General features: G+C 37.0%; 1 protein-coding gene across 7 annotated transcripts in view; it reads right to left on the minus strand.

Annotated features, from left to right (window-relative positions):
* Positions 1-3,748: 3,748 nt before the first annotated feature.
* The window catches only part of LOC136808884 (partitioning defective protein 3-like), a 31,031-nt gene continuing 19,810 nt past the window's right edge, over positions 3,749-14,969 (minus strand). For 4 of the 7 annotated variants that reach the window (XM_067065446.1, XM_067065448.1, XM_067065449.1 and 1 more), the window contains 11 exons: positions 13,420-13,902; positions 12,565-13,126; positions 11,154-11,293; positions 10,695-10,835; positions 10,149-10,400; positions 8,661-9,870; positions 8,024-8,077; positions 7,551-7,668; positions 7,097-7,204; positions 5,063-5,191; positions 3,749-4,742 (listed from right to left, as the gene is read on the minus strand). In XM_067065446.1, coding sequence (XP_066921547.1) covers positions 3,839-4,742; positions 5,063-5,191; positions 7,097-7,204; positions 7,551-7,668; positions 8,024-8,077; positions 8,661-9,870; positions 10,149-10,400; positions 10,695-10,835; positions 11,154-11,293; positions 12,565-13,126; positions 13,420-13,902 — 4,101 coding nt within the window. In that variant the 3' untranslated portion in view covers positions 3,749-3,838. The remainder of the gene's footprint in view (positions 4,743-5,062; positions 5,192-7,096; positions 7,205-7,550; positions 7,669-8,023; positions 8,078-8,660; positions 9,871-10,148; positions 10,401-10,694; positions 10,836-11,153; positions 11,294-12,564; positions 13,127-13,419; positions 13,903-14,969) is intronic. The other 3 variants (XM_067065447.1, XM_067065450.1, XM_067065445.1) reach the window with 1 other exon arrangement.

Below are 14,969 nucleotides of genomic sequence, written 5' to 3' on the forward strand. Positions count from 1 at the left end.
TTTTTGGCTTTCAGAAGTACAATTTCAACCCCCCCGGTCAATTAGGTCCCCCCGTTTATTCGAACCCCCCCCCCCCGTTTATTTGGCATCTAAGAGTAATCGAAATTTTATCAAATTAACACTGGACCAAGCCTATGAGTTTCTTAGGAGGTGGTTAGGGTTACGAGTGTCTTAAGAGTTATGGCTATGAGTTACTTGGGTGGTGGTTAGGGTTATGAGCTTCTTAGGTGAGGTTAGGGTAACAAGTTTCTTAGGTGTTAGGGCTATAATAAGTTTTAGGTGGTCAGGGTTATGAGTATGTAAGGTGGTAGTTAAGGTAATGAATTTCCTTGGTGGGGTTATGTATATACTTGGGTGGTGGTTAGGGTTATGAATTTCTTAGGTGGTGGTTAGGGTTATGAATTCCTTAGGTGGTGGTTAGGGTTATGAGTTTTTTAGGTGGTGGTTAGGGTAATGAATTTCTTAGGTGGTGGTTAGGGTAATGAATTTCTTAGGTGGTGGTTAGGGTTATGAATTTCTTAGGTGGTGGTTAGGGTTATGAATTTTTAAGGTGGTGGTTAGGGTTATGAATTTCTTAGGTGGTGGTTAGGGTTATGAATTTTTTAGGTGGTGGTTAGGGTTATGAATTTCTTAGGTGGTGGTTAGGGTTATGAGTTTCTTAGGTGGTGGTTAGGGTTATGAATTTTTTAGGTGGTGGTTAGGGTTATGAATTTTTTAGGTGGTGGTTAGGGTTATGAATTTCTTAGGTGGTGGTTAGGGTTATGAATTTCTTAGGTGGTGGTTAGGGTGATGAGTTTCTTAGGTGGTTAGGGTTATGAGTTTCTTAGGGGGTGGTTAGGGTTATGAATTTCTTAGGTGGTGGTTAGGGTTATGAGTTTCTTAGGTGGTGGTTAGGGTTATGAGTTACTTGGGTGGTGGTTAGGGTTATGAGTTTCTTAGGGGGTGGTTAGGGTTATGAGTTTCTTAGGTGGTGGTTAGGGTTATGAATTTTTTAGGTGGTGGTTAGGGTTATGAATTTTTTAGGTGGTGGTTAGGGTTATGAATTTCTTAGGTGGTGGTTAGGGTTATGAGTTTCTTAGGTGGTGGTTAGGGTTATGAGTTACTTGGGTGGTGGTTAGGGTTATGAGTTTCTTAGGTGCTGGTTAGGGTCATGAGTTTCTTAGGGGGTGGTTAGGGTTATGAATTCCTTAGGTGGTGGTTAGGGTTATGAATTTCTTAGGTGGTGGTTAGGGTTATGAGTTACTTGGGTGGTGGTTAGGGTTATGAGTTTCTTAGGGGGTGGTTAGGGTTATGAGTTTCTTAGGTGGTGGTTAAGGTTATGAGTTTCTTAGGTGGTGGTTAGGGTTATGAGTTACTTGGGTGGTGGTTAGGGTTATGAGTTTCTTAGGGGGTGGTTAGGGTTATGAGTTTCTTAGGTGCTGGTTAGGGTCATGAGTTTCTTAGGGGGTGGTTAGGGTTATGAGTTTCTTAGGTGGTGGTTAGGGTTATGAATTTTTTAGGTGGTGGTTAGGGTTATGAATTTTTTAGGTGGTGGTTAGGGTTATGAATTTCTTAGGTGTTGGTTAGGGTTATGAGTTTCTTAGGTGGTGGTTAGGGTTATGAGTTTCTTAGGTGGTGGTTAAGGTTATGAGTTTCTTAGGTGGTGGTTAGGGTTGTGAGTTTCTTAGGTGGTGGTTAGGGTTATGAATTTTTTAGGTGGTGGTTAAGGGTTATGAATCTTATACATCTAGTGTCTATTTAGGAAAGCCTTAAACCTTACGTTACTTAAATTCGTTAGCCTAACCTCATCTCTAGATGTGTACAACACACCTCCTATTGAATTATAACTCTGACCCCACCAAAGAAATTTGTAATCCTAACTACCGCTTAAGAAAATTTTTGCAACCCTAACCCTCGTCTCAAAAATTCTTGACCGTGTAACTAACCTTGACCTAAAAAAAAACTCATAACTTTAACCACCACTCATGAAATTCCTCTCATTGGTAGTCCTTACCTCAGAACCCACTCATGAAATTCGTTACCCGAACCACTTAGAAATTTGTGAACTTAAGCCTCCTAAGAAATTCACCCTAACCGCAACCAACAATTACTTTACCGGATTAAATTTCGTGAGCTAAAAAAATCGCGAAATTTTCTGGATTTAATTTCATGAGTCAGAGTTTTGAAATATTTCGCGTGGATTTAATTAAAATAAAAGCCAGAAAACAGCTGAAAATAGCCATTTTTTGCCATAAATGGAGACTTGGAACTAGTTTCTCCGCCAAAAATACAATTCTAAAAGTTTTGTGGTGGATTTAATTTCGCGAATCAGGAATCTCACGCGTGTTCGCGAGTTTTAATTTCGCGAAAATGGCAAAAATTCGCAAAATCGCGAAATTTAATCTCGCGAAAATTAATCCGATTAAAGTATCTAGACCCCACATTAAAATTGGTAATTGTAAAGTTTACTAAAAGTAATCCGTGCCCCTATCTGAGAAACGTGTTGTCCAAACCACTAAAATCTGTTCGAAAAAATTGTCAGTCCACAGTTTTCATACATCAATCTCGAAGGACAGAAATTTATTCAAAGGTTTTAGTATTTTGAAAAGGTAATTTTGAGTGGATTATAAGGCTTTAAAAAATGTAAAAAAAAGATGATAACTTTCACAAAAAATTAAAATTTAAACTTTTCTGAAACTTTGAACTTCGCTGATTTAAAATATATTTTCAGAATTTTCATTTCTGTCCAGCACAAAATAAGGGTACTTTTGATCCATGAAAAACATCGAGAGCAATGTATAAAATGTGTGCACATTACTCAAGGAAAACTTAGGCCGATTCAAAAAGTATAAGAAAAGAGGAACAGTGAAGTGACTGAGTTTTCGCATAATTTTATAATTTTTTATTTTATTAAATTGATTTCATATTTTATAACATTTATTCATTAACAAAAAAAATTTCGAATATTTACAAAAACCGTATTAAAGGAACATTTACATTTTTACCAGAAAAAAAGTTCAACTTTTTTTACTAAATTCCAGACAAAAATTAGAAATAATTTCAGAATTCGAAACAGCACAAGCTAAGATTTCAAAATTTTCGAGATTTTCGAATTCTCAAATTATGATCCTAGCGTTAAAATTGATTATAAATTCTATAAAAAAATTGCTTGAAAAAATTACGATTATATTGATTTTTTCTTCTCGACGAAGCGTAAAAACGACCTGAAGTTTGGAATCAATAAAATCTTGCTCTTCTAAAATTCGAACCTCCGTAATATAAAATTAGCAATAAATGCGACAATTCGATTTGATATTCAAGAAATAGAAAGTTACCCAAATTTTATCCGCTTTGATTTTGTAAAAAATAAAACAACTTCAATTTTTATTCTCTCGAACCTTCTTCTAGAGACATTACCCACCCAGCTATCGGAACAAAACATTGAAAAGGATATCTATTTGAAAGAAAAGGAGTCAGCTCAGAAAATTTGTGCACCTGATACTGCTGTCATAACTATTGTTCGTCTTTTATAGTCCCTTTAACTTAAGGGAACTTCTTCGGTACTAAATTTTCTATAGCCCATGGTCAGCTTATTTATTCTATAGTATATCTTGCGCTCACCGACACTACCGCCTTCGGACAGTCAGTCCTTCGATATTATGACTGGCTGACAGATGCACAAAATTTCTTGCACCACTTCCATAAATAAAATCTAATGAATATATTACTATAATATAATCTATCTTTAGAGCACTTAAAAAAATTTAAAAGCAAGATGATTAAAATAGTTTTGAAGAATAAGTGAGGACCAAAGGAAAATTTTTACCGAAGGGATGAAAGAAAGGTCAGATAAAAGAAATCAAATTTCTGCTTTGTGTGAAATCTTGACACTACCGCCATGTCTGGTGATGTCCGTTATACTAGAGTACCGCTTTTCATGTTCTTCCGGTTTCCTTAAACGTGAATTAACCGGATAGGAAGGAGTAGAGGAGTTCGTATGTTTGGCGGCGGAACCGCCCTTTATGGGCGTCGATGTTTGAGAAGATGTGGAGGGTGTGGAGGAACTACGGAAATGCACGTGTTGGCTGGGTGTTCCGTTGGAGTTTTTGGATAACGCTCTTGGTTTAGATTCAGGTGATTTATACATAGGTCCAGAAGGTGCGCGAGGTAAGACGCGCTGTATTTCTTGTACGCTTTCTTTTTTAGTGCGTGGCGGGAGAGAACTTTGTCGTTGTAAATTGATGCTTCGTGTCGAACTACGCGGTTGGTCTTGAGACGAACCCCCTGGTTGTTGTTGTTGTTGTTGTTGTTGAGTTTCTCTCATGAAAAATTGCCGAGATTGTTCACGCATTTTAGCCGCGTCGTGAGGGTTCCATGTGCTGTAGCCGCTTTTATGCGGCGCAGGCGGAGCCGCCGGTCGTTCATCTTTATTATTTGGATTTGGAGATACGCTACGTCCTATTCGGTTAATTTCGTTATCGCTTTTCCGTTTTTTACGTTCACCACTCTTATTGCGTTTCATTTCTTCAATTTTGGCTTGAACAAGTTCTTTTTGTAATTGGTCAGGTCCGATATATTTTTCTTTGGGTTGGTTTTGAAAACTATCGATAGCAACACTATAAGGTCGCTGCTGTTGGTTTGCTTTGTTCGATTTGTTCCTGGGTACGACTTCGATGGGACGTTCATCTTGTGATTGGTTACGAGGTGGCGATTCGAGTTGTTCGGGTGACGCAGCTCCTCGTCCCTCCTTTGGCTTCTTTTTTCTAGAATGTAAAAAAATACATCTTGGTTAAAACCAACTCTAATACTCATCCTTTGAAACTTAAGCTACAAAATTGGATTTGAAAGTCCAAATAAACAGGGAGAAATTTCGAAAGAAATTTACATTTGACTCTCTCTAATTCGATCTTCAAGTAACAAAAAATGTTCTTTGAATTAGAGAAATTAGAATTACAGAGAGTAATTTAAACCACTTTTAAGCTGAGGGTACCAATATTTTAGTTCCAATTAGGGAAAGATTCGAATTGGAGAAAGTTGGATGAATTTTTCTTTTCACATGCATTTAAATCTGTAAAACTCATACTTTAGAAGTGTGGTGATTCCTTTAATGAACCCACTCTTTTTCTTCTTGTCATCGAGAGTAGCGTTGGAGTCGGTCGGCGATAGTCGTCCATGGTATTCATGAAATTCATTCAGCAGGCTGTTTCGTTGTCTAAAGAAAAATTATGAAAAAAATGATTCAAGAGTTCTGACTTTTTAGTCAGTCCAAATTTTGAAATCGTCCCTTTTCCCTTTCCTTTCTACATGAGAAAAGATCCAATGTCAAAAAATTTTTAGGTCATATAGATTGGTAGATTAAACAAGGAAATAGTTAGACTTCTGAAACACTAATTATGAGATTGGAACTCTAGCCTTGTCACGAACCCACTGCAATAGGCTGTAAGCTATAATCCAAAAAAAAACTCTAATCAGGATTACTCTTTATGATCGAGGGCTGGTTTGATTTTACTTAGTAAGGCAATTTTCTTTTCAGGGACTGCAGGGTAGCCAGTGTTCCAGAAGTCATTTGACATGTAGAAGTTTTCCCATAAAAGATTTTTTAGAAAATGATATGGAAGTAATAAAAACAGTCACTAAATTACAGACCATGCTGATAAAATAGTTATTTCCTAGTTACCAGAAAGACATTAAGATTAGAGATTAATACTTTGTCAATTAATGAGATTGTATAATTAAGTAGAAGAAAGGTTTGATAACAAGAAAGTCCATGGTAACTCTTGTTCATAAGAAGATGGTTATTTATATTGCAGTATATCCGAACCGGTGAAAAATACCGGGAGTTATCAAATGTAACGGACTTCGAAATCCGATAGAGATAACACAATTTCAATGGATGTACTTAAAATTAAACACTTGTCACTGGGTTCACGTTACTACTAATGATGTAACCTTTTTTAACTGCGATATCAGAAATTACAAAGAAGTAATATTGAGACGCTTTCAGACGTTCTGAGTTCCCACGTCTCAGTAGATGTGTTTTAGAAGGGAACCCTTTCCACTGGATTCGTAACATTGAAAGATATTAAAAATGGTAGGCGTGAGAAAAATGTATTCAAGCGATCGATTTTTGTAATCAGGTGTGAAATGAAATCATCACAAGAAGTCATAGCGCTTTTGAATGCAATTCGATAGGGTGACGAAATTAGCGATGTTTTTGTTCTCTGGTTAGAAGGTCAATGATTTAACAACGCAACGGTTTCAACTAACGGTCTTTAAGGCACTTCTTCATGTGCTTCCCACAAATAGATAGATGAGTAAGATCTACAAAATCTAGTGGGATTAAAAGCGTCCAAGAAATAGCAGTAAATATACGCTTTTTTTATAAGAATACACTTTATAATTTCTATAATTTATATAATTTCAATTATAAATTGTCAATTACCCCCAAGTAAGGCTCACTCCTTTCAAAAACATGCCATTTTATGCTCGAGACGTATGTACTAAATGTTAAATCTACTCTGAATTAGGATCCTAACCTGAGAATGCTGTAAGAATATCTTAGAAATCATTTTCTCAAAAAAGTTAAGAATATCCATGATGAAATGGGTTTACACCATTCTTATAAAAAAAAAGGCGTGTAGCGTTAAAACGTATCATACAATATTTCAAAAGAATCATAAGTAATAAAACACAGAAAGAAACATTTTACGAAGAAATTATAACAAAATATAACATGCGTATGATGTATCTAAATCGTTAGCGTTAAAGGGTTTGTTTTTAAATAATAGTGATATCGTTTGCTTACTCATCAATTTTAATTTACAAGCTTTTTCACATTGAATTGACACGGATGTGAAGCGAGATTGGTCAGAAAGAGGAAAAGAAAAACAATTTTTTGTTTCTATCAGCATAAAATAACAATAGCAAGACAATGTGCTGATATGAAATATGTGTCTGATATGAAACGGGGATACAATATGTAAAAATAAAACCTTTAAATCGTTAGCGTTAATAGTGATAATCAGTATGTTTGTTTAATTAGTAGTTTAGTTAGTTTAGTTAGTAGGCTTTATGTATTACGATATAATTATTAGGTTTAATTTTTTTAAAGTTTTACCTCTTATCCTCTAATACACAGGAATACGGGCGTCGACTTCTGGGGTGCTTTTGGCGTAAAGGAACTTTCACGCCCTCTTTATCCTGTTTTGTTTTATCATTTTCGTTCCTGTGTCGGGTGTATCAAATAAATAAATAAATGAATGAACAAATGCATTGAACGAATGAATGAATTATGCGTGGGTGAATGAATTAAATTTGGTAATAATCGGCAAGTAAATTCAACATGTGCGATAAATAAAAGGCAAGCCATGTACAACAATAACAACTTTGAACATTTGAAGGATAAACATAAAAATAATCTCCAGTCTTCGTCACACCCCATGCTCGAGAATACAAAGTCCAGGTAAATATTTTAATAGTAGCATTGCTTGTCACTGAACATGCTTATTGTGCTGGATAGATATGATGCAAAAAACTTGCCAAAAAGGGGCGTATTGTTTTTAAAAGCTTACATTTTTCTCCGCTGCACAACTTCTCCGTTAGGATTCGGGTGACCCCAGGGCGTACTTGCGCTCAGAATGTCGTTTCTTCGGAAAGTTTGAAGTTGTTGAAGTTGTTCCTCTGCATCCACTGAAAGAAATGGAAATAAAGTTATTGAGTTAAAAGACGTCATTTCTAAGATTCTATTTCACAGCACTTATTTTTCCTTGCTTATAAAAAATTTTCAGTTCAGACGGAATATTCCAGAACTTTTTTAATTTTCATGAGCTGGCTGAGAAGAAATTCCTCTAAAACCTGGTGAATTTCGAACTCTATTGAATATAAGATATTCCAAGCTAATAAGAATCAAAAAATTATGTCGAATCAATGATGTGAATGAAATGTTAAATATTAATCGGGACTAAATATTTGGGGACAAAATCATATGGGGACCATGATTTGACCAAGTATGTCATGAAACACAACGAACGAATGAGATGCTTACATCGACTGATGATGGTATCAACTGATCCTGATTTCTTGAGAACACCTGGTTCATCTGAAAAAGCAGAATGTTGCATGAATGTTGGGAGAATGTGTGTTGTTAGCATGATGCGCATGCGTAGAATTTAAGGTACACTCCAATGAACAATTGGTTTTAACTTAAGATTATTGGTGGATTGGGAACAATGAAATATAAGCCCGAAGGGCTAGAATCGAATCTTTATCCTTTCTCTGGCAAGAAAAAGTGAAGCCTTAAAATATACGCCGTATTTTTTATGACGGATTGGACTTTAGGTGATTTGTTTGTTTTGCAGTGGTATATTTTTTGAAATCTAGCGGGAAATTCTTTTTAATCCGGATTTTGTATAAAAATCACACGGGCCGCTCAAGACCGCGCAATTTTGGTAGGATTTAAGTGGCTTCAAATCCTACCAAAAAGATTCGATTCTAGCCCTTCAGGCTTATACTTCATTGATTTGGGATAGAGTTTATGACAGCTCAATGATGTCACGTCTGTACATGTCAGCGCATCAATATACTGAATTTGACTCTAGTAAAAATCTTCTTTGCACATGCGTTGATTTGGTGTATCAAGAAGGATGTCCTGAGGTAGAGAAAGAGGTAAAAAAGAAACTTACCACCAAAGATATTTTCATGTGAACTTGATGGTCTCAACTCTTCCATACTTCGAAATCGTTTGATTTTATTATAAAACTGACTTTGTTTTGCATCTAAATGTCCTCGTCCTTTTTTCTCCGAAATCGATAACCTACCAAAGCCATCCCGGCTAAATTGATATGAACCGTGTAGTATAGAGTCTAGTGAGCATTGAGATGCTAGCGTATTACTTCGAAAGATTTCAGTCTCTGAAAGGTCACCACCGTCACCAGGACTAAGTGGATTTTTATTGACAGAATCTAAAGAAAGTGATTTACGCATGGAAATTTGTTTGTGTAGTTCATCACCAGCCGGCATGAAATATTTCTCCGGTAAATTCGATTCTAAGGATAGAGTCTTTTCAGCTGGTTGTTGCGGCTTATTGGAAATAGCGAAATATTTATCCGGTAACGCTTTAAAACTATTACTACGACTGTCTGTTTTGGTGGACGAATGTGAGGATGAATTACTGTTTCGGCGAATCAATGCTTCCTCGTAACTCGGTAAGGGTCGTTTTCCACGACCACCGGAACTCCTACCGGAACTTCTTAGTTCGTTATTTTCTTGCTCTAAGAAAACAGGTACTGTACGTTGAACGATGGGAATTTCCGTGGAGCTTACGGAAACGGTGCGTCGAGATTCAGAATCACTATTATCGTCAATATCAACGTCTGCAACAGCGGGTTGAGTATTGACTGCCCGGAAATATGATTTATTCCGGCCGATAGCGAAGTGTCCAGGTGTGAGTCCACGCTTTAAATATCTCTCATCGAATTCCTTATCATTACCTGATGAAGATCTTCTTCTCGCTTTCTCTTCTCGTTCTTCCTTCTTTTCAGTTGATAATTTCCGCCTCATTTCAAGTCGCGGACTAAATCGTTCGGGAGTTTTTCGACCACGATCTAAACTCGGACTTTCGGGTCTCGAAAAGTTCTTCCGGCTAACGGACGGGCTTGATCGTTTAAGCGGTGTACCTTGTGATGTCGGACTCGCCGGTCGATTCGGGCTAGATGTTCCACTAGCCTGTAGAGATGACTTTGAATAACGTCCAATTATAATTCGAATCGTACCTTTTTGTTTGGCTCCTTCTAAAGATGTTCTAAGGATATTCATAGCATCATTGTTGGAAAGATTGATAAGAGAAGTTTCGTTGATGCACATTAAATGATCATTTGGTAGAAGACGACCATCCTGAAGAAAGAAAGAGAAATCCTTCATCACATCCCTCAACTCCATAAAAAGTTGAAAGTTTCCAAGCAAAGGGAAACATCTTGAAACATCCATTTGTAAACATGATCGGAATGGTCACACTGTACATTGTTTTTCATTAATAATTAAGGAAAAAAAGACCAAGTGGATTCTTAAAACCATATTTTAAAGAAATTCCATCTCTTCAAGTTTAATACCTAGCTTCACATGATATTTGCTTTTGAAAAATTGGGCTTTTATCTTTCGATCGGAATACATACCTTCGAAGCTGCACCTCCTTTGAGTATAGACTTAACGTAAATGCCATCATCATGGTTCGTGTCGCCCGCTCGTTTTCCTTTAACCGTGATGCCAAGAGAGTCCGCCCCACTACCCGACATTGGGATAGTTAAGGTGAGAATTTCTTCTGAGGGCGGAGGTGAAACAGTGACTGTGGCTTGAAATTTGGGCGCGTTGGGCGTTGTTTTGTCTGTTTGATCGGTTGATGATTTGTTTGAGAGTGAAGGTGAAACCTAAAACAAAAACGAGAGGAAAAATTTCAGGAGAATATATTTAGAAACTTACACGAAAAAAATATCCACAATACACCTTTCAACCCTCAAAGCATGACGAGACTAGGTCAAAATTTACCATTAATGATTGACGTCAAAATGTCTGTAGCTGTAAGAAAATCATTTCAACGTCTTCAGACTTTGACATGAATCTTTTCTGGTAAAGTCGTCTAGAGTCAGTCATTTGATAGGTATATTGATATGGTTTCACTAGATCAATTCTAGGGCAGTAACACATTAGTAATATTTTCTTACCAAGTTTTGTAGTGAATCAATTTCTTCTTGGGTCATTTCATCTTTAGCACGTGATAATTGCAAAGTGACAGAACTTTTGACACCACGTAATGTCTTGACTACATCGCCTTGGCTTTTCTCTTGGATGTTTTCATTATTAATCTGAATGAATAAAATTGATAAAGTCGAAGTTAAGACGAATCTATATGCAATCTATGATCAGTTTGAAATTGTAAAGCAGGATTGACTTTCATTAGCCTTTGTGACCTTTTAGTCAACATGAAAATAAACTGTTACAATACAATAAAATCACTAAAAAGGGAAGTTTGAAGGATCCAGAAAAACTATAATGCTTAGATGAATTTTTTCCATTTCGACTGCTTCTTAGGCATTTAAGTGAATCGTCCACCGTTCAGATTAGGAAGACGAGGTAATTTCGTCACCACGGGTCACACAATTAGAATTTCAACCCTGACTTACAGCAATAAGTTGATCACCCGCTTTGAGTCTACCATCTTTGATAGCCGCTCCTTTACCGAGAATGTTTTTGATGAAAAAAGTTCGTTGTTTACTGGTCAAAACGTCTTTGCTGGTGACTGTAAAGCCAAGACCATCAGATTCTAAAAGAAGTGAAATCAATATTTACAATATGAAAGTATCATTTCAGACTGAAAAGTAGACGATATCATATTGGCAGAGGAACCCCCAGATTTATATTACCGGGAAAATTTTAGTTCAGAACTAGCCGTATTGTATAAGGGTTGCGAAGCGATCCAGACTCTACCTCAATTTCGCACGTTGCTAGCAAAAATAAGAGCTAGCCACTCTGATAAAACCCTAAAAGAGACAGGGTCTTCTTAAGGCTTATAATACCCCAAACACACCATAAAAAACCACGGCAGCACAACACCCGCCACCCCGCAAAACGCTCTTTCTTTTCTTATCTTAGTTCTTCTAATGTAAATGGTGCCTTAAAAATCGAACGATATTCGTCGACGAACGTTCGGACATTTTTTTATTCGAATCGTCTGTCGAAATCATCAAAAGTAAACAAAAGCAAAAATCTACAAAAGATGGCTTGTTGTTGGTTCTTGGCCTGTTTTGATTTGTTTTCTTGACAAATTCGACAAATTTGATTACCTCCGTACCTCTTTATCATTGAATATCCACTTGGTTTTGCAAGGTAAGTTTAGTTCACTAAAAGAGCACCCCTCCCGCCTGCGCGACCTGCAAAAACTTCTCATTTATTGACCTTATTTGATACTTAATAGTTACTTTTAAAAGTCAAGGAATTATGAAGATCCTTTCTGTCACCTTTCAAACTAATTTTTTTTCCATTTAACAGCAAAATAAACATTTAAAACCGAAGAACCACTGCTTAGATTGCTTATATGCGTGCCGCCCCGCCGCGTGGCAATTTGATCGACTTCAGATTCTAAGTCCGTGTTTCGGTTTCCGGTAATTTTTTGCTGTTCACTGCTAGGGTACACCATTTTAAAACGGCATTTTTTGCAGTCCTAGCTACCAAACCGAGAAAGTTTTCGTGGTTTCAAGCCAAACCATTCAAGGTCATTTTGACAAAATCATCGGTTTGAAGATGTGATTTATATAGCAAATTTTGGGCCAATTTTCGCTTGGGATAGAATAGAAGTTAAAGGTACGTGCACACAATATAGCAAAACTGCTTTGCTCATAAATTCGCTTCGCAAAAATTCAGAAGTGAGTTATTCTAACAAATTAGCTAAACAACTTATTCCAAAACTTCTTGAATTAAATCCACAATAAACTGTGTCGCCAAAAGAAGTTTTCGCAAGCATTAAAAACTAAGTAGCAATTGCAATTGTAAATTTCATCACAAACGAATTTAAAGCACAACTGCAATGTTGCTTACCTTTGATTAGTTCGATGGTGAAAATATATCTTTTATCATCCCCCGTTGGCTCGTTGACGACGGTGGCCGAAGAAGGAGCCTCGATGGCTGATTCACGTGTTTGGAGCGTTTCGTGAAGCTTCGGTACTGGACGTGGTGCTTCTTTACTCGCTTTGATCACTTGGTCAGGGACGTCTGTTCCCGTCACTGTGTTTTGTAACTGGATTTTGTCTTTCAAGAAGGAGTGCGATCGCGCTCTCTTCACTTTAATCACTTCATCTTGGAGTGCGTTTTTGTACAATTTCATAGCGTCTGCATTGGAGAGCGATGTAATGTCGGCACCGTTAACTTCGGTGATACGGTCAGCGGTTTGTAACTCTCCTACACGGTCGACGTAACTGCCTAACTCTACGTTGTGGACGACGAGACCGACTTCTTTACCGTTTGTCGTCGTGTAAGGTTGTACGTCGACAGTTTTGGAAGCACGTCGATCCATTTGGACGATTTCATTTTCCGAAGAGTGTTGAGAGACGGTTTCATCCTCGTCTTCGGCTGCCCTGTCAACATCTTGTGATGTAGTGTCCTGCAAGAGGGAGGGGAGAGACCGTATAGAACATTGTGTATTGTGTTCTTTTTTGAAATTCTGTTAGGAAATAACACGAGTGGCTACCAAAGTGATCACGCGAGGGACTAAGAACAGAACAAGCCCCACAGGCCTGGAGAGGGTCATGCTTGAAGAAAACAGCTACGAACTTGCTAAGTTTTCTAATGTTGAAAACAAAGAAGATTTACTCTTACGGTAAAATTACGCTATTCATATTGCTACTAATATTGGCGATTATTGATATATAAAAAGGAATAACGAGATATCCTTACATGAAAATATCCTCGATTACTAAACGGATCGTGTTGATCGATCCATGAATATAACATCGGGTGATTGGTCGATAGTGATTTTCGATTCAAATCGCGACTGAATGCTGGTCCTTTTTGTATCTTCCGAGAAAGTTCTGGACTGGATGTAGGTGAATTTGAGCTTGCGGAAGATCGAAAAGACGCGTATTTGTTTTGCTGACATTTTCGTTGGATGCCACGTGGAGGTCTGGACGAAGAATTGAAAGAGGTATGGGTGCTAGTTGGGTTTGAAGAGATGCCGTATGAATCTGCTGCCACGCCCGAGTCATTATCAGAGAAAGTGGGTGCTATGTAGGGCGTGAGATCACTATCGTTGGCGGTAGTAAATCGTGTTTGGGCGTTTCGTATGTTGTTGTTATCGATATCTGAAGGGTGAGTTTTTTCGTCAAGAACATCATCGTTTGGAGAGGTTTTCTTGTTGCTGTCATCATATACGGCGATCAACTGAACGGGGAAAAAGAGGAGAAGAATAGTGGTTATTTAGAGAGTCATTAGCCTTGTAATCCGGGTTTTTAGACAGTCTTTTAATCAAATTATTTAGGTAGCTCGGGTTTCTATGAACAAGGCAGAATAAGAGAAGTGATAAATAGAACCACGGTTGTGTTTTGACCGCCTTGGAGCGCTCCGTAATCGCTCTTTTTCTATTACACTCACGGAATGGGGTCCTAAGAAGGTTCAGTTGAGCAATAGTTAACTATTTCTATGCAGTTGCGAAACCGGTCATTTTGGTAGGCACTCGTTAGATCATTGTCATCTTGTCATCAAAAATATCTAAATTTGTATCTGGCCGTTTCACTCATTAGATAATAGTTTGACATTCCTTGAAGTTAGGATCCAATTGATATCTTAATTCAGAAGTCATACTCAGAAACGAGGAAGTTCCAAAAATTTTTAATTGTGGATTTTATAACATTTAATTTCAATTTTTTCTGTGGTTCTTTTCATGTTTGTTTGCGACTTTGGTGACGTAATTTAATTTTATACATGCTAAGTCTAGTGATCTTGGAAAATTGAGAACAGGGTTTGAACTATATTATCTCTTTATGAAGAATTATATTACAAAGTTATTAGAAACTTGATTAAGGAAATTTGTAAACTTTTCAGCAATGACTACACTGAAAGGGCGCAACTTGAGAAAAGTTTAATTTTTTCTTCGATTTTTTTGAAATGATGAAATTCTTCAAACAAAGTCAAGTGTTTAATAGTGTAAACAAGGTTTTATGTATCTCATCATCAGAATACACATATAGTGTAAACGATATCTTATTAATCAAAAAGAGGGTTTAAGAGAGAAATCACATAAAATGATATGGTGATGAAATTTTCAAAAGCTCTGCATTTAAAAGCCCGAAAGAGACCGCAATATGTGATTTTGATTTCAATGAAATTCTTGTAGAAATAGACAGGAGAGTAAAACCATATTGTGTTTAAAAATCATCGTTTTGAAAGGTCTGTAAGAATCACCGAGTCGGTGTTCTCACGCGAAAGAAGCTTTAATGATGCCTAGTTCA

This window comes from Clytia hemisphaerica, unplaced genomic scaffold, assembly GCF_902728285.1.
Source record: "Clytia hemisphaerica strain Z4C2 unplaced genomic scaffold, Clytia hemisphaerica genome assembly, whole genome shotgun sequence".
NCBI classification, from domain to species: domain Eukaryota; kingdom Metazoa; phylum Cnidaria; class Hydrozoa; order Leptothecata; family Clytiidae; genus Clytia; species Clytia hemisphaerica.